Here is a 22050-nt window from a genome sequence, read left to right as displayed (position 1 = left end):
ATTTCCCCTACAGAACCCCTCCCGATATAATATTTATCAGAACACTCTCTCTGCATGTGAGTCTCACAACCCCCTCAACTTTGCCTCTAGCAATCCACTTCCTCTCCAGCCATGGATGGCTGTCCCCATGTCTTGCTTAAAGATACAAGTTCACACTTCTCTCTGCAGATGGCGAAAACCCTGAACCCTCAGCCACTTTCATATCTGTAACAAGCTTCTAGTCCCCTTAAGTGTGTCATTGACTCTGCTACATCAGTGTCCTTCCAAGAGAGCATCACGTCTCTCCGTCCCACACTCCACAGCTGTCCCGTAAACATCAGATTTCTACTTTCATCCCCCCAAAACATATCACCCTGACAGAGACTTGCCTCACTGCGATTGACTGTGTTTCCTGATTCTTCTCTTAAATCACTCTCCGAAAGAAACCTCTTAGTATTCCCCTCACCACCCCTTTGACACTCAGACAATACTCCCCTGTCCACTGCAGGCTGCCAGTCCCACCATCTTCTCACCTACAGCTGCCTGGTGTTCATTCCCATGCTCAAGCCCTCAGCATTGCTTTTGCTTCTGTTGACCCTTCCAGGCTCTAAACCATCAAACCTTTGCCCTTCCTTTAGTCTGTTCCTGCTTCACCCTTATTTTAACCAATATCTCATCAAAATCTATCATTTTGTTTTAAATTGTTAGAAGTCATACCATTATTTAAATAAGCCTACATCCGAACCCTACTCTTTCCAGGTGCAGACCTGTGCTTTAACTCCTACTGTCTTTTGTGTAATTAATCTAAAAAATTCACCATGCTGTTTGTCATATCCAATTATTTATCATCCATATGCATTATATGCGGAAAGCAATCCTGTTTGATAGTTTTGCCCGAACTCTTGCAAAGGCAGTGAGACTACTTTTAATGCGACACATTGCATGTGTGCATGCAAAGTATGTAACCAGCATTGGCATAGCCAATAGCCCTTTGGGACCTTATAAGTGTTTAGTTATGCAGCACAATATCCTTACTGCAACAACATTAACTGTTGCATGGCTAAACACTTCTAAGGTTCCCAAAGGCGAGACCTATTGGCTATGCCAATGTTTGTTTAGAAGTGGGGTGGAAGCCCTGCCCATCTTTTTCATTGGCTGGCGTCATCGTCCATGGTAAACGCTGTCTTTTGGTTGAAAATGAGGCTTCTTAGTCCCTTGTTACCGTCCTGTCTCCTTTTGGGACCACCCATCAGGACTGAATCGTTTACTTGTGGCGTTACAATGTCGACCTAATTGTAGTCGTGGGCACTATATTCTTTCAGGCATACACTGCACCGGGGAGCGGTAGAGGGCGGTGCAGAGGTAACTTGGCCACTTCAGTGTGCAGCCACAGCGGGTCTCCTTGTCTTCCTCCACTGGCTTCATCATGGACTCTCCCGCAACCCCTACGGAAGCCGGTAGGGAGCAGCTCGCCAGTGGTCCCCACTCTGCATCTGCAAGGGAGTGTGGCTGGCTGGAGAGGGCTTGTTTTACGCTGTTTCCGTCTTTTAGAATTTTATGTATTCATCAATGCTCTTGCACGTGTTTACTCATCTTGCGAAACAGTACATATTTCTTTTTGTTCATTTACATTTGCAGTAAAATACATTTAACGTTTGAAGCATACAAACAGGTAGAACCAAACTTTTGGCACATTGAATCTAAACTGCATGCTTTTGCCTTTTACAGTCACAGTGAGCTATTCCCACTTAACTTGGGTTCTTCTACTGGGAGCCTGCAGCGATGGTATGTCGTTGTTCCATGTTATTGGCAGTCATTGGTGGTTGCCTCTATGGGGATTTTTACTCCCGATTTCGTCGCTAGTGCTATTACTGGAAGAGGTGTGGCGCAGCGGCCAGGGAGACTGCCTCCGGATCCTGGGGCTCACGGTTCGATCCCCGGTGCCGGTGGCAGATCAGCCCAGCACCATGTGACTCTGGGCAATAACCTGCTTAATCTTCTCGACGACCCCCCAGCGCCGGGACACCTCTCCGGAGGTAGCTGTGCGCCTTACTAATACTGGACATTTACATTAGTGGGCGGGGGTCCTAGTCTACCTTTTTAACCCCATTACCTAGCCCCTGTCTTTGGCGTCTGCATACATCCTCATTTGTAGAGCTCAGATTTCCATGCTGCGGGCAGCTGAACTTTCTGACAGGATCATAGCCAAGTCTGTGAATTTAAGTTGTATTTTTCTAACTTTGGCATACGTCCCAGTGAACACACAACTTGGGCTTCTGGAGGTTTCCCCTCCCTTTCGGGTTAGTAGCCTGTTTGGTGAACTTTCTTTGATCTCGGGAAATACCTAGATCATGTGGATGAAGTTGCTGTGCTCTGCCTTACACCAATGGCATGGTGAGAAAAAAACCGATGGATTTAGGCCCAGATCTCTGTACTGGGGTGAATGTATGACACTGTTCTGCATTCTGTCCATCAACTGTTGTTTTTGCAACTGCCTTACACCAAGGGCATTCCTGTAGGATGCTGGGGTACATAGCCTGCAATTGTGCTGTGGTCAAATGTGTTGTGTGTTAAGTTACATTGGATCAGTTTACATATGGCATTTCAAGAGAACCTGGACACGTACTGTAGGTCATTGGACTATTCCCAGTCTGTTCGTAGCTTAGGTCTCATCTGTGCGAAGTTCTTCCACTGTTATCCCATGAGTGTTTTTTGTAAGGTCCTCACCATGCAGTGCTGCCTACCCCAGACTGAAGGTTTGTGTAGTAACTCCTCTTTTTCGGGCTCGAAGTTGGAACGGACCCATGTCAGTCTTGTTGCTTTGCATAGGACTGCATGTGCCAGAAAGTGCCCAGTGGCAACCCATAATCCTTGCTGAGCTCTGCAAGTGCTATGAGAAACTCAGAGTAGTACAACTGTCACACCTTGGTGACGAGGCCCATCTCCATACTGTGGGTCCACTCACTTAAGCCTGACGAGGACCCACTAGGGCACAAAGGTTTCTCGGGGAGTATGCACTGCCCTTAACTGTTATTTGTCATGTATCTGTTTTAGCTGTATTTAGATGTTTTCAGCAGTACTGAGTTTGGCTTATTGCCGAGGCTTCTACTAAATGGTATCGGGTTACACCTTAATGCTGCTAGTATGTTTCCCTGCTCTGGTGTCTGGCTCAACCATGCCTCTGGCCATTGGAAATGTACTACAAAACAGTAGGCCTCGATGTAGATGCTCATAGGCCCTCTCCATCCATTGGTTGAAAAAGGTTTTCAAGTGTCACCTTTCGACTTCCCGACATGTCATTTTATGTTAGTTATTTATATAGCTCACATTCTGTCATTAGTATGGCTTCAGAGGATGATACAGGTCATTTTTTGATAGTGGGCATTTCTGTATTTATTCTAGGCCTTGGTTTCACACTCCATATGCTTACAGATTGCTAAGAGTCCGTTATGAAATCAACATTTGTGTAGCACAATTTAATATTACCATGTTCTAAGCAGTTACCACCTTAATATGGGCATAATTACGCTGTTCTGGCATTTACATCCATTGTCTGTGTATATTTATGGTTGGTTGTGTATGCTTGGGTTTGTTAAATGTCAGTAAAATATGGTTCCAAAATATCATACATTATTGTGGTAGGTAGATATTGTGTCCCAAATATAGTTTACAAAAACGTCACCCCAATGGTGTTAGTAATAGAATATCTACAGATAATTATGATAGAATGATAATGTTGGAAAGGGATTTAGGATACAATATTTATGCTAGACAACATGTCTGCCAAGGATATTCTAAAACGGAACCATCTAGTAAATTATTTGTTAGTTAATGCAGAAATAAAATGAATTTCATCTGGTCAGTTTTTGTAGCATGTTATGCATATGGAAGGGTGTGCTGAATGAAATAGCTTTTTTAATTTTTTTCTTTTGCCTGGCATCTTTTTAGGTCGAGCCAGGGCAGCGCATGCACTGCTCTGCGAGTCATTCTGTATTGGAGTATGTATTTGAAGCCCTGCCTACTCTCTGCTCATATTTGTCATTCGCTTGTATCATTGTCCTTCGAAAATGCTTGCTTCTGATTCGTTATTAGGGTTATTAGTCCCTCCTTAGTACCGCCTTGTATTCATTCATTATCTCCCATGAGGACTGGACCTTTTGCTTCGGTTGTTACACGTACGTCTTATTTACTCTGTAAGCACTAGTTTCTCTTACTGCAGGAGGGTCAAGCATTTGCAATGCAATAGGCCTTGCATTTGCCGAAGTTTAAGCTATTGGCATTGTAAATGACATGACTTTTATTTTGTTTAAAACCAAAACCTAAATAATAAGCATAGTCCTCATCATCAAAATACTTCATTCGGATACTTTAAAAGCATACCATAAAAGTACATATCATAGTTTACAATTTATAAAGAAGGAAAGACAAATAACACAATTTATAACACAGTTATATCAAAGCACAATTGATTTCCGCAGTTTAAAAACATTTTTTTTAAAAGCAGTAATAGCAGCAATTGTATATTCACTATCCAAGAATTGTAGTGCTAGTAATGCAGGGCGACATTGTCTCAAACCTAATTTTTTAAGGACTGGTACAATCCATCTTTTTCTAGGATTATTGTAAAATTTACAGAAAAATAGAATGTGTAAGGAGGATTGTACGGAGAGATCATCGCACGGGCATTTACATAATATTCTTGACCAGTCATTCAATTCTGGAAAACTTAGAGACCTAAATATGATGTTTAACCTGAATCTAGTTAGCAAGAATCTTTCATAGTCGCTACTGACCATTGAAATATAGGACTGCATATGCTCAAAAGCCAGGGTTAGATAGTGGGATTGAACTGTTGTTTTGTCCATTTCACTCCGTATTCTCTTTTCAGTTAAAAGTTTCATGCAACTGGACTTTAAGTCCTTTCTAGACACATTACATAAAGTGCGGGGATCGTAATAGTATTCCTGATGGCTTATCTGACTTAAGAATAGTTTAACATATTCTAGCCATCTCATACTTTTTACTCCGTCAAGACCCATGGCGTCTTTCAATATGTTGCGATTAAGAGTCAACTCATCTGTGGTACAGACCCTATGCCACAGGAGGACAGGCTGGATCTTAATCGTCTTCCAAGTACGGTAAGCCAAGTTCGGCATGACAAATAGAATTAGACGTACTGTCTGGTACAGACAAAAGAAATTTTAAGAAACCTATTTTCCGTCGTTTACAATGTAGTAACGTTGGAGAAACCCCAAATTCCTGCCCAATAAGTGGCAATCGCAATGCATTTTGCCTTGTATATATGGAGTAATTCCTTCGGAGGGCGTTTTCCCAGCTTGCTATTAAAATTGGCAATGCCGCCAATGACTTACTAAACAGGAGTCTTCTAGATTTGACTGCACTAGTCCAACTTCCTGTTTGGTCAAATAAAAACCCTAGATAAGAAAATGTTTTAGTGCATTCTATGGCCTTGTTATTAATGTAAATAGTATTACACTTTTTATTTAAACCGGTGCCACAATTCAAAACAAATGTTTTTGAACAATTAATAGTAAGGCCAAGTTTGGACATGAAATTATTAAAAGAAGTAACTACCCTTTGCAGGCCAAGTGGCGTACGTGACATAAGAACAGCATCGTCAGCGTAGAGGAGTGCAGGGATAGAACGATTAAATACTAATGGTAAGTCCCTGCACTCCTCTACAAGGGTAGTCTCTAGGTTATTTATGTACATAATAAATAAGAAGGGGGCAAGGACACAGCCTTGCCTAACACCCCTCCTAACAATAAAACTTTTTGTACATTCCCCGTCCCGCCCAAAGCGCACCCTTGCGACCATGTAATGTTGCCTTAAAAAGGAAATTAAAATAGGGTCTACCTCCTGCTCCCCTAAAATGGACCACAGCTTTTCATGCATGACGCAATCAAATGCAGCCGTTAGTCAACAAAAGTTAAAAACAATCTTCCTCCCTTTGTATATTTATCAATTAAAATATGTAAATGTAATCCCTGCTCAGGGGTCCCTAAGCCTTGACGAAAACCGTATTGTAGATCACTTATAATACTTTGTTCATCCGTCCAAGCCTGCATTCTCTCTAAAATCACCCGACCCAATATCTTCACTGTGGAATCCAATAATGAAATTGGGCGATAACAGGCTAGACTCAGCCTATCGCCTTTTTTAAAAATTTGAACTATAATGGAATCATACGAGGTCGTTAAAAATCCCTCTGAACAACACGCATTAAAAACTTGCGTTAAAATAGGCACCCACAGGGCCAGATTGGATTTAAATAGATCAACTGGAATACCATCTGGTCCTGGCGCTTTTCCGCCCATGCTTGCATTTATGGCATTATTAACCTCATTCAGAGTAAAAACCAGAGGTAGCTTTGGAAATGTCAGGGGGGCTCCATTTCGTCACCAATTACCGGGTTCTCATTGCCATCTCCGATGACATTATTGTACAGATTGGAATAATGTGAGATCCACTCCATTTCTGTAATAGCAGTCTCTATGCTAGCTTTGTTACTCTCTGCCAAAAAAGAGGTATTTACTGCTTTCCTGAAAGCTATCGGGTCTCGATCAGTAGATGCCTCGTGCAAAGCGTTCCATGCATCCTTTTTTTTTTTTATCAATTCTGTTTATTAAACATACAAAATAAACAAAGGTCATGCGATACAGACATTCGGTTTGCACATTTACAGGTAACAGAATCTTCCCAGGCGTTAGTGAGTTTCATTTTGCTAAAAAAGATACATCAGCAGTACATGCAATTGGTTTCAGTTCATCAAGTGGTCGTCAAGGGAGGGTATAATAGGAGGTTCACATATACCTCCCCGGTATACATTCCATTTAGTCCAGATAGTCCTCCATTTCCTGGGGCATCCCCGGGCAACGTACACTGTTTTCTCTCTCATCATGCACCAATCCAGGTCTTCCCTCCATCCCTTCACTGTTGGCGGTGCCGCAGCCCCCCATAATCGTGCTATGTTGCGTTTGGCAATCATCTGCCCTAGTGTAACCCAGAGCCGCCCCTTTACATTTAAGTCTGTTGGCTCCCAGATGTTCAAAATGCATCTCTTAGCTTCAGGACGTAAGGTCACCCCCCAGACCGTGCTCATACACCCTAGAACCTTCCGCCAAAAATCCTGAATGAGCGGACACTCCCAGAGAATGTGTAAGAAGGTGCCTTCCATCCCGCAATTTCTTTTGCAGAGCCCATCCTCACTTCTACCCATGAGCATTAGTTGTTGCCCCGAGAGGTATACCATGTGTAAAATTTTTAGTTTTACCAATTTCAATTTTGCCGAAATGGCGACCTCTTTTGGAGAGGACGGCGCCTCCTGCCACTCCTCATCATCTATTTCCAGGCCATCCCCATTTCTCCGTAAGTGTCGTGAGAGGATCCGGAGTATGGTGAATGAGTTTTTTGTATGTTAGGGAAATACATTTCTCTGGTAAGTGCCTGTCAAGGAGTCTATCCTCGAGAGGGGATGACTCAGGCAGCGACGTCCCAGCCGGGACGTTGGCCTGTAGGGAATGTTTAACCTGTGCGTATCGAAAGTATTCTGAGTCAGCCATCTCGTATGTCCGCTGTAGTGTATCGAATGTCTCCACTCCATTCCGCCCCCAAAGGTCCTTTATATGTGAGCTACCTATGAGATCCCATTTATCAAACCCTTTCGTACATCCTAGAGTTCCCAATCGCTCTGAGTCCCAGAGGGGAGTCGCCATTGTAAGTCTGTTAGCCCACCCCAGGTTACGATTAACCACGTGCATGCATCCTCTTTTTTTAAAGATTTTTCCTAGCATTTAAGACCCTCCTATAGTTCCTTCTGGTTTCCCTGATATTATCCTGATTCCTTACCCCCGTGTTCAAGGCATACTTAAGTTTGGTATAAGCTTTTGTACATTGGGAATCAAACCATCCTTTGTTGCGTGTATTCTTCCCTCTTATTTTTACCCACAGTGTATCTTTAATGTAGGAGGCAATACTCGAAAAGCTCTTAATGATTTCCTGGTCATCTAGACAAGAGAAAAACATATTTTTACATTTCGAGACAATATTTGTGTCAAAATCTTCAGTTTCTACCACTTTAGTGCATACCCATTTTGTCTAGTTAATGTAATATTCCTCAGCAACTGGTTAGGGTTGCATTTCGAATGGGAATCTTGTTTCCAAACTGCAATATCAATACTCTGTGGGTAGTGGTCACTTAATGCCATGTCATGTGTAGTAAATGCTTTTAACACGTGTGGAGTGCCTGCATGTTACCAATATGAAATCAATTGTAGTAAATGAACCTTGTCCATTAAATGTTGAAGAAAAAGGGACCATCGGTGACCATAGGTTGTTTGCAAAGCCCATATCGTATGAAAAAATGATCTCGTTTAGTAGGTCTCCTAGAGATGTGTGTGGAAAATGAGACAAAGTAATACCTCTTCCAAGTCTTAATCCACATACCCCCTTAGCATCCCTTTGGCCGATCGGGGAGTTAAAGTCGCCACCCCATATAAGAATAGATTCATTAATCGGGTAAAGGAGTAGCTTGTACATCTCACCAATTAATTTGCGCAATGTAGTCTCAATCAAATCAGTTGGGATGTTATTGTAAAAGTTTAATATAATCACTCATGTACCTAAATCAGCTTGTAAGGTTATAAGTTGGTAATACCTATTACTTATAGTTAATTCAGCTTTCCTCACGTTTAAGGGATTAGAGGTATAAGTGCATAACCCTCCTTTGGCTCTACCATGATGGGATCTAATTGCAGAGTTATGGAACAATGCCAATAGTTCAAACTCTGGTAAATGCGAGACCTATTACATTGCAAATGCTTGTTGTTAGATAGTAGCCTGCATGTCCCTATGGTATCAATTGGCATGTAAACCCCTACCAGAGAGCCCATTCCATTAGCGGGAAAGCAGTCATTTCAGCCTGGCATTTTGAAAATCATTCCACCCCTTGATGAGATACGATTGTCTCTTTTCCAGTATGAAATCTGACTCTAGTGTTGATAAAGCTGCACTGAGAAACCGCTTTGGTTAATCCAGTATTTGTTGTGCCTTCAGTTTTTCTTGTATTGTAAACAGTTATTCCTTATTCCCAGGAGCTTCAAGGTCTATGCTTCTTCATACTTTCTACTGATATGCTGCTATTGTTATATAAAAAGATACAGTATGTATATAGATGAAGATATTTAGCCTTAATTTTTAAGAAGTTGTAGGCCAACGAGGTCAGGGTAATCCTACCCTGCCCACTTGTATTTTTAGGTGGAGCCTAGCGCGCATGAACTGCTCGCTCTGCGAGACTGCTGTAGTAGAGTATGGGAGAGAAGCCTCGCCCACTCTCCTCCCATCTTTTTCATTGGCTTGTGTCATTGTCTTTCGTAAATGCTGCCTTTGGATTTGTTAATAGGTTCGTTAGTCCCTCCTTAGTACGGCTTTGTCTTCATTTGTTCCTGGCCCTTTTACTTCAGTTGTTGCACAGGACCTGTTATTTAGTCTGTAAGCACTATTTACTTTATTGAGTTTGTCTTAATACAGGCCAGACATGCGCTGCTTCAGGTGATACCACTTGAGGTTTTTTTTAGCAGCACGGCGCCTACACGTAACCCGGGCGCCTACTTTCAATCACTTTAACCCGGCATTATCTCTTATCTCTCCCCCTCCCCCCCACCGCCCCCCCCCATAGTAAAATGGATTTACAAATGATAGCAAATTTTGATTTTTTTCCTAGCCTGCTGGGTAGAAAATCTGGATTTTATTAAGGACACGAAGGCTAATATTATGCAAATCACCTTTATTGCCACAGCTCAGCAGCAACAATTGAAGAGCACAGAACTTCTATGAATATTCCAATTTGTTATAAAGTCCCTCCATGACCAGTCATCTTTCTTCTTTGCTAGGCTGCAAACAAAATAATCCAACTTGTAGAAATCAAGAGTCCGATTGAAGACAGCTTTCCAACTCGTGGCCCGGAGGGAAAGAGATTTTTCTTCTGAAAGAAAAATAGATTTCCGTAATATCTCCCAAAACATTAGAAAAACATCAGGTTGGGTTTCATTTCAAAAGTGGAGGGATAATATTAGCCTCCGTGTCCTTAATCAAATCCAGATTTTCTACCCAGCAGGCTGTGAAAAATCTAAATTTTATGGCACGACACGGAGGCCATATTATGCAAGTTCAAAGTGCATTGAGAACATTATCAATCACATTAGAGATTCGTCTGAAATAACAATTTTTAAACATACTATAATTTGACCAGTGTGCTGCCCTAAGGATTTGTTGCTGCCCCCACAGAGAAAGTAGTCTTTTGAAGCCGAAGCAACTCTGAGGGAGTGAGCTCCAAAGATGGAGATTTCTACCCCACTTTTGTACATCACATTCCTCACCCATCTTGCCAAAGTTGGTGAAGAGACTCCCTTATGTGGAGATCTGTGAAATTAATAATTGATTCTCATTCACTCTCAACTTAGTTTTTTTTTCTCATACTATTTCAAGTCTCTCATTCTGAGGAAAGAAGGGGTAACAGATAGACATGGTTTTGATTCTCTTTTTGAGGTAAAAGCAAACACCTTCTGGTTGGAAGGCCCTGCTGGAAATATCCTTTGCTTTGTCCTCTGAATATCTTCTGAAGGACACTAGACATAGCAAAACAGTTAGTTTATAGGAGATGCGCTTTAAAGAGAGTGGAGTTGTTTCCCCATGAGGAAAGGGTACGAAGTACAAGTGTAACGTCCCATAGGGCGGTGTATTTAGCAGTTGGAGGGTTTAGAACTCTGATCGTTCGCATTATCTTTTTAGTTAGCAAATTCTGGCCGACTGAGATGCCGTTTACTAAAGAGTGACCTGCAGAAATAGCAGATCTATAAACCTTCACGGTTCTGTAAGACAGGTCTGATGTAAACAGTTCTGACAAATAGTTAATGACATGCACTAAATCAGCCTAAACAGGATCATAACCTCGTTGAAAACACCACTGAACCCATTTGTCCCATGCAAGTCGATATGCTTTCCTTGTGCCAGAAGCCCATGACTCCGAAATGAGTCTGAAAGCATCTGACGAAAGCCCTGGGATTCGCCACTCTCTCCTGAAACCTTCCATGCCGTCAGGACCAGAAGACCCTGCTCTGCGAGGGGATGAATGTCTCCCACTGGACCTAGGAGTATTTCCCTGAAGCAAGGGATTAAAATTGGGAAGTCTATGCTCATTTCCAGGATGATTGGAAACCAAGCTTGAGATCGCCAAAGAGGAGTTATCACTACTATGCTCTCTGTAACGACAAGCGTGAAGGAGAAGGCGACGCAGCATTGCAAATGGCAGGAAAGCATAGCGAGCTAAATCTCTCCAGTCTTGGAGGAAGGCGTCTACTTTCTGGGCTTGAGGATCAGGTCTCCAACTGAAAGTCTTTCAGTTGAGTGTTCAACTGGTCCGCAAACAAGTCTGTCCTGAAGGGACCCCATCTGGATAGGATCAATCAATGAATCAATCAATCAGGTGTTTGTTAAGCGTGACTACTCACCCGTAAGGGTCTGAAGGCGCTGGGGGGTGGGTGGGGTCGCAGGTTCTAGTCCCTCAAGGAGGGGGGGGTCTGTCGAAGAGCCAGGTTTTGAGGTTTCTTGTGAAGACGGGGAGCGATGTTTGTCTGAGGTGGGGCAGAAGGTCGTTCCAGGCTCTGGCCGCACGGAAGGAGAAGGAGCGGCCTCCCGATCTCGTCTTTCTGGTGCAGGGCACCATGGCGTAGGAGAGCTGGGCTGATCATAGGTTCCTTTGGGATGCGTGGAATTTGAGTCGGCTGTTCAGGTATGCTGGTCCGGTGTCGTGGAGGGCCTTGTGAGCGTGGGTTAGCATCTTGAAGGTGACTAGCTTCGATGGTGAGCCAGTGGAGTGTGCGCAGGTGCTGGGAGATTTGGCAGGTTGAGGACCAGTAATGAGGCGGCGTTTTGGATGTTCTGGAGCTTGCAGGTGAGGTTTTTGTTTATTCCAGCATAGAGTGCGTTGCCGTAGTCGAGCCTGCTGGTGCCCAGGGCGTGAGTGACGGTCTTTCTGTGTTAAAGGGGGATCCATTTGAAGGTCTTACGTAGGAGGCGGAGGGTATGGAAGCAGAAGGACGAGACGGGGTTGATCTGGCGGTCCATTTTGAGCTCTGAGTCAGGATGATTTCCCAGGTTGCATGCGCGGACCGTGGGGGTGGACAGGCTTCCGAGGGCGGGGGGGGGGGGCACCAGGTGTTGTTCCAGGTGTCTGGTTTGAGCCCATGATGAGTACTTCCGTTTTGTTGGTGTTTAGTTGAAGGCAGCTGTTTTTAATCCATTTGGCGACGGCTTCCATGCCTTCTTGAAAGTTGTCTGGCGGTGTTTGGTTCGTTGGATAGGGAGTGGATGAGTTGGGTGTCGTCTGCTTATGACACAATTTTGAGTCCGTAGGTTCTGACGATGGGGGCGAGTGGAGCCATGTAGACGTTGAAGAGCGTAGGGCTGAGGGAGGACCCCTAGGGGACTCCGTAGGTGTAGGGTCCGAGAGGAAAGGGGAGGGGGGGAGGAGTCTGACCCGCTGTGTTCTGCTGGAGAGGAAGGAGCGGATCCAGTCGAGGGCCTAGTCTTGGATCCCTGTGTCGTGGAGTCTGCGTATTAGGGTGCGGCGAGAGACTGTGTCGAACGCCGCTGAGAGGTCATGGAGGATGAGGGCTGCTGTTTCTCCTTTGTCCAGTAAGGTATGGATGTCGTCTGTTGCGGCGAGGAGGGCGGTTTCCGTACTGTTTTTTTTTTTCTGAAGCCGGATTGGGAGTAGTCGAGGATGTTGTGCTCTTCGATTAATGTAGCGAGTTGGCTGTTGATGGCTTTCTCTGACTTTCGCTGGGAACGGGAGCAGGGAGAAGGGTCTGTAGGGTTTGAGGTCAGTGGGGTCCGCCTAGGGCTTCTTCAGGAGGGTGTTGATCTCAGCATCTTTCCAGTCAGGTTGATGGTGTGGCAGAGCATGGGTGCGATGGTGTTAGCGGCTCTGTTGAAAATGTGGTGGGGTCAGGGGTCCCGGGGGGTCCCGGAGTGTATTGACCTCATTGTCTTCAGTGTGTCTTCGGTGGTGAGGGCTGTTCAGTTGTCGATTGCTGGCTTCAGGGTGTCAGGGGTGGTTGGTGAGGGTTCAGTGTGTTGGTTGTCTTCGTCAAAGTTGTCGTAGATGCTCTTGATTTTGTGGTGGGAAAAGGTGCTGAGTTTGTCGCAGAGGTCTTGTGAGGGAGGAATGTCGGACTCGCTGGTGGGCTTGCTCACTGCCGGTCTGCCTAAAAATAGGGCAAGTCACCCCAATTTTTAAAATATCAACAGAGAACCCCTCAGACCTGAACAACTTCAGACCTGTAACAAACATTCCCATGCTAGCTTAAGTCCTGGAAAAATGTGTACAACAACTGAGCCAACACATCACTGACTTCAAACTGCTGAATGACTTCCAATCAGGATTTAGACTGAAACATAGCACTGAAACAGCAATTCTGCACATAGTAGACGATGCTCTACTTGCCCTCGACCGCAACAAAACCTGTCCTGCTTGACCTTTCAGCAGCATTTGACACTGTAAACTATACTAAAATGATAGATCGCCTGAAAAATGTGGATGGGCTTAGAGGGTACATTCCTGAAGTGGTTCAGCTCGTTATTAAAAAATCAGATCGCAAAAATTAATAGTTAACCAAACTTTATCTGCTTCATCCAGAAATTTTATTGTGGTACCACAGGGCTCAACACTATCCCCTGCTCTATTCAATTTGTATGTAGAGCCACTCACTGATATCTTACAGCAAGCAAACATTTCCTTCCACATGTACGCTGACGATACACAGCTTTACATAAAGATCACATCGATAGAAGAGATCGGTATCATGAACCCGGCATGAAAGAAAAACGTCCATTGGCTAACCCAGTAATCACCTCCAGCTTAACCCACAGAGTGGACCAAACTAATCACGGCGCTAAACTGTATCCCGAGGATTGTAGATTAAACCAAATCTGTGGACATTATGCTAGACAAAAACCTGAACATGCTTGCACATATCAACACGATGGCAATCAACACCCGCTTCCATTTAAGCTACCTCAGAAAACTGAAACCTTTAATAAATAACGCAGACCGTAAAACTGCAGTACAGGCACTTGTCATATCAAGGTTAGAGTACGGTTGCACAAAACTAACTTGTCTTTCTAAGATTTCAACAGCTCCACTAAAAGCCTGTCTCAATGCGGCTACAAGACTTATAACTGGATCCAGAAAATTCGACCACATCACCCCCCCCCCCACCCCCACCTGAAAGCGCTCAACTGGCTGCCCTACGAAGCAAGAATAAAGCTAAAAATGGCATGTATCACTCACAAAGCGATACATTACAATACACCCAGGTACCTAGCTCAGAAAACCACTCTATCATGAGGGTGCCGGGTTTCCCGGAGTCATGGAGATCTATTACTAAAACCGGCCCTCTTTCAAAAGAGAAAAAACTTATGATTGAGCTTACTCTGGCGCAGCACCAAGAATTTGGAACACTTTACCCCTAATATTAGCATAACTGTTAGTAACCTACTATATAATGATTAGGTTAACTGAAATTGCAAGGTGTTCATGCTGTGATAAGTGGAAAACATTATGTGAATGTGAAGCCCTCTGATACCCTATTAGGGTCAAGTTCGCGCTATATTATACACCAAATAAAAATAAAATCTGTACTAAAGCCAACTTGACGGGGTGTTTTTCAAAGCCTGTTTTATTAACCACACCACATTGCAATCACTCACCCCGTCAACTGATCTGGGTTAAATCCATCATCATTCTTTAGCTCACTCTGCCACCCCAGTTCAGACATGGCCATATGCAAATCAGTCTGACCCTGTGCCTCATGGGAACAGTCCAGCCCGAACTGCCAAGCCATGCCTTCCCTGGACCGGAAACAAGCATCCTGGGACCGGTTTCTGGCTAATCAGCCAGGCTAGCTTGAATCTAGTGGCAAAGTGAGCAAGTGACCCATGTCTGGGCATACCCTGCCAACTTAGGACGAACAAAGCAAAACCAAAGGGGAGCCATGTCTGAACTGGGTTGGCGGAGTGAGCTAAAGAATGATGGATTAAACCCAGATCAGTTGATTGGGGGTGAGTGCTTGCAAGGTTCGCCCTAAGTTGGCAGGGTATGCTCAGACGTGAGTCCCTTGCTCACTTTGCCACTGGATTCAAGCAAGCCTGGCTGAAGACGGCTGAAATGCCAGAAACCGGTCCTAGGAAGCTTGTTTCCGGTCCAGGGAAGACATGGCTTGGCAGTTCGGGCTGGACTGTTCCCATGAGGCACAGGGTCAGACTGATTTTCATATGGCAATGTCTGAACTGGGGTGGCAGAGTGAGCTAAAGAATGATGATGGATTTAACCCACATCAGTTGACTGGGGGTGAGTGCTTGCAATGTTCAACACGCCGTCCATCATCACCTTTGGTTTTGCCTTATTAACTACACCACCACCAATACCACCACTGCCAGTACCACCACCAATACCGCCACCACCACCAACCCAATACCACCACCACCAACCCAATACCACCACCACCACCACCAATCCAATACCACCACCCATCCAATACCACCACGAACACCAATACCACCACCAATATCCCCAATACCACCACCACCACCAATGCTACCAATACCAACGTCCCCACCACGAATACCCCCACCACCAATACTACCATCACCGGTATTACCATCACCAATACCACCACAAATACCAATACCGCCACCCCCAATACCACCACCAGTACCACCACCTCAGCGTCTCTTGCTCACTAGTAATAGCAGGGGCACTGTACGAGGCCGGAGCTGCAGCCGAGACCATCCATCCATCCCTCCCTCCCTCCCTCCCTCCATTCCTGCCATAAAGCACAGCCCGCCCTGCACCAGAAGGTGAAGCCAGGGCCCTACTACAGCTGGATTGTTTTTTATTAAGCCAAAGATAGCAAGGACGTTACTCAGTGCAACACTGCACACTCAAATTACGGCGAAGGCAGGTAATCAACCCCACCCCACACTTTCTCTTGAGCCGCGACAGTGTAATCACAGAGCGAAAGGTGTTGGAGCGCTTTGTTAGTGTTTATAGCTCGGATCACATGTAACTCTCACTTCACTTTGTGTTTGTGTAATATAGAACACTTACACATTTTCTTCACTGCACTATTTATCAATACTTTGAAGACGTTGCAGACCTGTCTCTTACTCTGATATATACAATCTAACAAGCGGTTGAGAAGGCCCTTTATTGCAATGCAATAGGTTTCACATATGCAGGAGTTTAAGCTATAAGTATTGTAAATGACATTGCGTTTTATTAATGGTTTAAAATCCAAAACCTAAATTTAAGGGATTGTCATTTACAACGCCAATAGCTCAAACTTGAGTGAATGCAAGACATATTGCATTGCAAAAGCTTGTTCCGGGCTTGTTACATGGTCTGCATTATAAGTGGTTGAGCACTATTTTCTTTATTGACACTGATGGGGACAATGGTGGCCGCTTTTCTTGTAGAGCGCTATGCTGCTCTAACTTGCAAAAAAAGTTTTTTAAACTTTGTTGTTGAGCGTGGCGCCTGCTTCAGGGACACCGCACTCTGCAATGCAATAGGTATTGTTTTTGCAAAACTTTAAACTATTGATATTGTAAATGACAATGCCTGTTAATATTCTAAAAGGCATTGCCATTTACAATGCCAATAGCTCAAAAAATCGTAATTGCGAGACCCATTGCATTGTAAATGCTTGTTGTGCCTAAGCATATAAGCTCCAAAACACCATGTTTATCAGCCTAGGGGAGCATGCCACGTCACACCTTCATATATGTAAGAAAGATTGTACATTTAAAAGGATTTTTCTGCAGCCTGATTTGGATTGAGCCTACTGTACAGCAATACACATAATTAGTGCCTTTAGCAAAGAATTTGTCGAATGGATGAAGTGTGAATCATATACGTAGTTGCACTAGTATGATATGGATGAATCAGCTTATCTTTGCTGTAGCTGGGTTTACGCTGTGTACAGTGAGTCAGCATGAGATCTGTCAGCACCATTTGAGAGGTCCCGAACAGTGCTGACTCGGAAACATACAAGAGCTAAAAACCGCATTGCATTGTGCTAAAAAAGGATCTTTAAGTGGGCGGCAATAGATACTGTATGTCCTTTAGTGTACTTTCCACTTAATTGACACCAGATTGTCCTACTGAGATACCGTTTGACTGGTCGGTGAGCCAGGAGGGCATTTTTTTAGAACATATTATTGTTCCAAGTCTTTATCTCTCACTAATTTGTCCAATAATGGGGAGCCTGCTGTATTGCTGGGGTGTCAACAAGGTTAACAGAGCAGGATGGCCCTTTTTGTGCAAAATGTCTTTACTAGGGCACCATATGTTTCATTTCTCAAATTAAGTTTTAAATACTTAAGGCATCAGTCTACTAGACACACTCTTCTGTATTTATTGGCCCCTCCCCACACTTTAAATGTTTGCCTTGAACCATTAGTGAAGCTGTGTGTGTATGCAGATAATTTTTCATACCACTTCAGCTTTCTCGCATGTTTTGAGAGCAGTTTGAGACTGGCGTGATCTGGCCAGCATTCATATTGTGTAGTAGAGTATTGAGTGTGCCTCAATACTAGGTACTTACTTGGTTTTCCTGTTAAAGAGGACAAAATAGATACTAGGAAAAAAGAAATCCGAAACGCCCAATATCATTCTACCACAAGTTGTCCGAGCTCCATGTCAGAACAGTTTTTGTTTTAGTACTGTCGAAGTGCCGTTTTTCCCCCTTCTTTTTAGTATCTGATTGAGTTCATGTTTTTCTTTTTCTCTTGCAGATCTTCGCTTCACTGCAGTTTTAGTTTATTCCAAAAGAGACTTGGAATTATTGGACTCCTGTGCCTCAGTTTTTTTTCTGATTGGGTTTTGGTGAAGATGTCCCGCAGTCCTGATGTAAAAGAAGATCCCGTAGAGTGTCCTCTTTGCATGGAGCCCCTTGAGATAGACGACATCAACTTCTTCCCCTGCACATGTGGTTACCAAATCTGCAGATTCTGCTGGCATCGTATTCGCACAGATGAAAATGGACTTTGTCCTGCTTGCAGAAAGGTAACCTTTGTTACAGTGACTAGACTGTTGGGTTGTGAAAATCCATGGAAGTGCTCACACCAACTTAACAGTAGACCTGTAACGTCCAGTTTGTGATAAATGTCCCCATTGATAGGCTAAATGGAGTTCTTTTTATCTTACCTGTGGAGCACAGCTCTATTATGAATCCTTGAAGATGTAAACATTGGGATCTTTGAGGACCTTGGTAAAAGGAAGGTATTTGTCTCCATTTGGTACCACTCTGTATCCACTTTGTCACTTATCTGGATGTACAGTAAGTACCCATCTACCCCACAACTTGGTGAGTGCAGAATCATACCCCATCCTTACCACGGATTTTATCAACATCCCTTAGTTTCTCTTCTTGATGGAAATGAGGTAAGCACACACAGTTGTCTTGCGAATAAATGAAAACAATCTATGTGCCCTTTGTAGCCTGACAAAGTAAGCATGAAACGTAGAATCTCCTGCAAATGATTTGTTTCCTTCGCTCATCCTATATCCTCCATTGGACCCTCAGGAAATCACGTGGCATGTCTTCATTAGTCCCAGGTGGGCGTCATTGTCTTATTAAATACTGCCTACTATTTGCATACCATACAATGGTAGTGAGACTGTGCTGATTAATTCGTTCTAGTTAGGTTTCTGATTTATAAATGTTAAGTGTATTTTCCCAGTTCCCCTTTGTTTGCCATAATCTTAATTGTTCTTAGATGCCACTACTGCATTTCTGTTAAGTCATGACCAGACTTAACGTGTACATAGTGACCTGCCTCTTATAGCAGAGAGCGTGTAAAAATTAGAAAATGGGTTAAATGGTATTCTGAGAGAACACAGGAATTCTGTGAGAATGAAACATTCACCCAAAGCAATGCCAACTGCTGCAGCTCTGGTCAGTTTTAAACCTGTGTACGACATGTCAGGTGCAGCAATGGTGCAATCTATTTATACATACGTGCTGTAGGCATCCCTGTCTTCTTTAAAGCATTAGATTAAGAAGGAAACCAGCATTTTCAGGTTTACCCCCACCTTTTTACCCCCATTTCGACTGCTATGTACTGGGGTTATGACTCTGAAATGCCCTGAGCCCTGCTAATCTGTACTCTGGGCGTGCTCTGACCCTTAAATGGCTTAAACTAACTTACTAGGAAGTCCCTAGTATATGATACCTGGGGTACCCAGGGCCTGTAAGTTAAAATGGTCCCACCACCCCCCGGGACTGCAGCACTTATTGTTTCACTTTGAGCAGACAAGGTAAAACATGGCTCCCATTCTTTAACTGCTAGCTCGACTATACCATTAAAGATAGTGGCAAAGCCGAAACTTCAAGGTCGAAGTGAGGACGTCTTGTGGGCATTCTAAAAGCTTCCTGGGAATGAATTCTGCCCATTGCTTTTGCTGTGTAACTTTACCTTGTCTAGATCTCCTGAACCCTTCGGTGCATATTTTTCGTTGTGCTGTCCAAAAATGCATATAATCCATTTTTATAAATTGGTATCTGATTTTTTGGAGTGCTTTATTTATTTCTTCTTAAATTGTTAGGTTTTTGTTTACATGCTTTGCACTTGTTCCTTTATGCAAGCCTTGCTGCTCAGAACCACAGCTATCCAGGGTTGAACTGAAGGTTTTACAAATGAAACCTATGGGTCACAAAGGGGTTGGTAAGTGTATTATATGGCGGATTAGTACAACCATATCACATTATAGACCCCCCCCATCTCCTCACCGGAACATACCTACTTTGAAATAGGGGGCTCTTCTGACTATGATTGTTTGGTTGGATGGACATTTGGGGTCAGGTGTAGTTGTAGAATTGACATCAATGAATTGCTTTGAAAGGTTTTTATATAAATGTTTTTATTATTTGCAATATCAACCTAAAATAAAAAAAATCATGAACGCACAATATAAATTGGATGGTTTGTAATGACGTGGTACAGAATAAACAATCCAGCACCGCACTTGTGAAATGAGAGCAAGAGATAAGACATCAATTTCAAAGATGAACATAGGTTGATAATCACATCAAGATTGTCTTCATTAGTCGACATTGGGTCAGACTTCACAACTGTAAGGGCACAGTCTCCTGTGTTCCCAATAATGGATCAACTCCCCCCAGTTCCAGACAATAGTATACTATCCATGGAGCCCATATCTTTCTAAATTTCCGGGGGCAGCCCTGGCTTTGTACGTCACTTGTTCCATCACCATATAGAGGTCTAAACCTGCCCTCCATTCCTTGAGTGTGGCGAGTGGATGGACCCCACAGTAATGCGCTATGTCCCTTTTGGCTACCACCAGCCCCAATTGGGTAGCAGGAGTTTGTGACGTGGGAAATCCACATCCGTGGGGATCCCCAGTAAGAGAAATAGGGCCTCGAGGTCCAGTTGTTCACCCAGTATGTTGTTCAGTTCTGTCACGATCTTATTCCAGTATGTCTGTATCCTGTTGCACTCCCATATGGTACGGATGAATGTACCTTGTTCTGTATGACATCTAAGACAGACCAGGTTGCTAGTTCTACCCATGGCGTGGCGTCTTGCCCTATCAAAATAAGTCCTCTGGAGGATTTTGTCATGAATAAGACGAAATCTTAATTTAATCACCACTTCACGCGGATGCATGAGGGCTGCCTCCCAGTCTATATCTTCCATTGGACTAGTGGTAAGCTCCCACTTCGCTCTTAGCGGGCCCAGTTTATCAGGCATAGTGTTAAGTAATGTTTTATAGGTCAATGAGATGGCTTGAGCAGAAATCTCTTCTTGTAGGAGTTGGCCTTCTAATGGGGCATATTCAGTCAGTGATTCTGCGTCAATTCCCTCGGCTTGCCAGGCATGTTTTAGTCTGAGATAAGCATAGTATTGCGAGTTATTTAAGTGATGGGTAGCCTGTAGTGTTGTGAACGGAGCCAGTGTGCCTTTTTCCAAGATCTCCCCTATTTTAGGAATCCCGATTAGATCCCACTGCTTGAAGCCTCTCAATTTTCCCAATTCTATCAATCTTGTCCCCTCCCACAGAAGGGTTTCCCTGGTAGGCTTCTTGTCCCATCTCATTTGCCTCTCCGCACCCTCCCAGGCCTCTACTACTCTTTGGGTAGCAGGCAGGAGCTGACTGCTACCTTTACCTCCATATAAATAATGCAGTTGCATGCGTATCTGGAATTGCAGTCTTTCCAACATATAGCTGGGGTGGTCTCTAGGAGCATGATTCCATTCATTAATTACTATGAGATGGGCCGCTCTGTAATATGCTCTGATGTCCGGTAAGGCCAAACCCCCATTGTACGGGTTTCGCTGCAGTGTTTGTAGTGCTATTCGTGGATGGGCCCCGTCCCAAAGAAGCAGACGTAATTAGCTGTTCAGAGTTGTAAACAAAGGCCTCTGGAATTTTACAGTAAGTATTTTACAGGACATAGAGTAACTGGGGAAATGTGATCATTTTATACATTGCGGCTCTCCCCATGCTTGTCAGAGGGAGCTACATCCACCTTATAACATCTTGGAAATTGGAAAGAACTCAACTAATATTACGTTCTAAACTGGTAGCCACCTCAGTGGTAATCTAAAGTCCAAGGTAGGTAAGTTCCTCTGTAGTGTATCGCAGGCAACTTGGGTAGGACTGGGGTTCCACCGCCCATCCCAGTGGATACAGGGTAGATTTACTTCAGTTAATCCTGTATCCGGTGTGAAGCCCATATTCTTCAAAAACATTTAGGAAGTGCCTCAGTCTGGTCCGTCAAGTAGAGCAAAATATCATCTGCATATAAAGATAAGCGTTCTTCTTTTAAATATCAGGACTCCTCAATGAAGCCACCCAGTCCCTGGGAGGCACGAACAACACAAGCCAATGGCTCTAGTAGTAGAGCGAACAAGAGAGGAGACAAGGGGCAGCCTTGCCTTGTGCCTCTTTGAATAGGCCGGTGA

At 43.9% G+C, this 22050-nt stretch overlaps 1 protein-coding gene across 6 annotated transcripts in view; it reads left to right on the top strand.

Moving 5' to 3' along the window:
* Positions 1–22050, top strand: part of CNOT4 (CCR4-NOT transcription complex subunit 4) — a 753420-nt gene that overhangs the window by 91671 nt on the left and 639699 nt on the right. For all 6 annotated transcript variants that reach the window (XM_085651989.1, XM_085651993.1, XM_085651992.1 and 3 more), the window contains exon 2: positions 17857–18127. In XM_085651989.1, coding sequence (XP_085508115.1) covers positions 17954–18127 — 174 coding nt within the window. In that variant the 5' untranslated portion in view covers positions 17857–17953. The remainder of the gene's footprint in view (positions 1–17856; positions 18128–22050) is intronic.

The sequence above is a fragment of the Triturus cristatus genome, chromosome 4_1 (assembly GCF_964204655.1).
Source record: "Triturus cristatus chromosome 4_1, aTriCri1.1, whole genome shotgun sequence".
Classification (NCBI taxonomy): Eukaryota; Metazoa; Chordata; class Amphibia; order Caudata; family Salamandridae; genus Triturus; species Triturus cristatus.
This window is presented reverse-complemented; position numbering and strand designations above follow the sequence as displayed.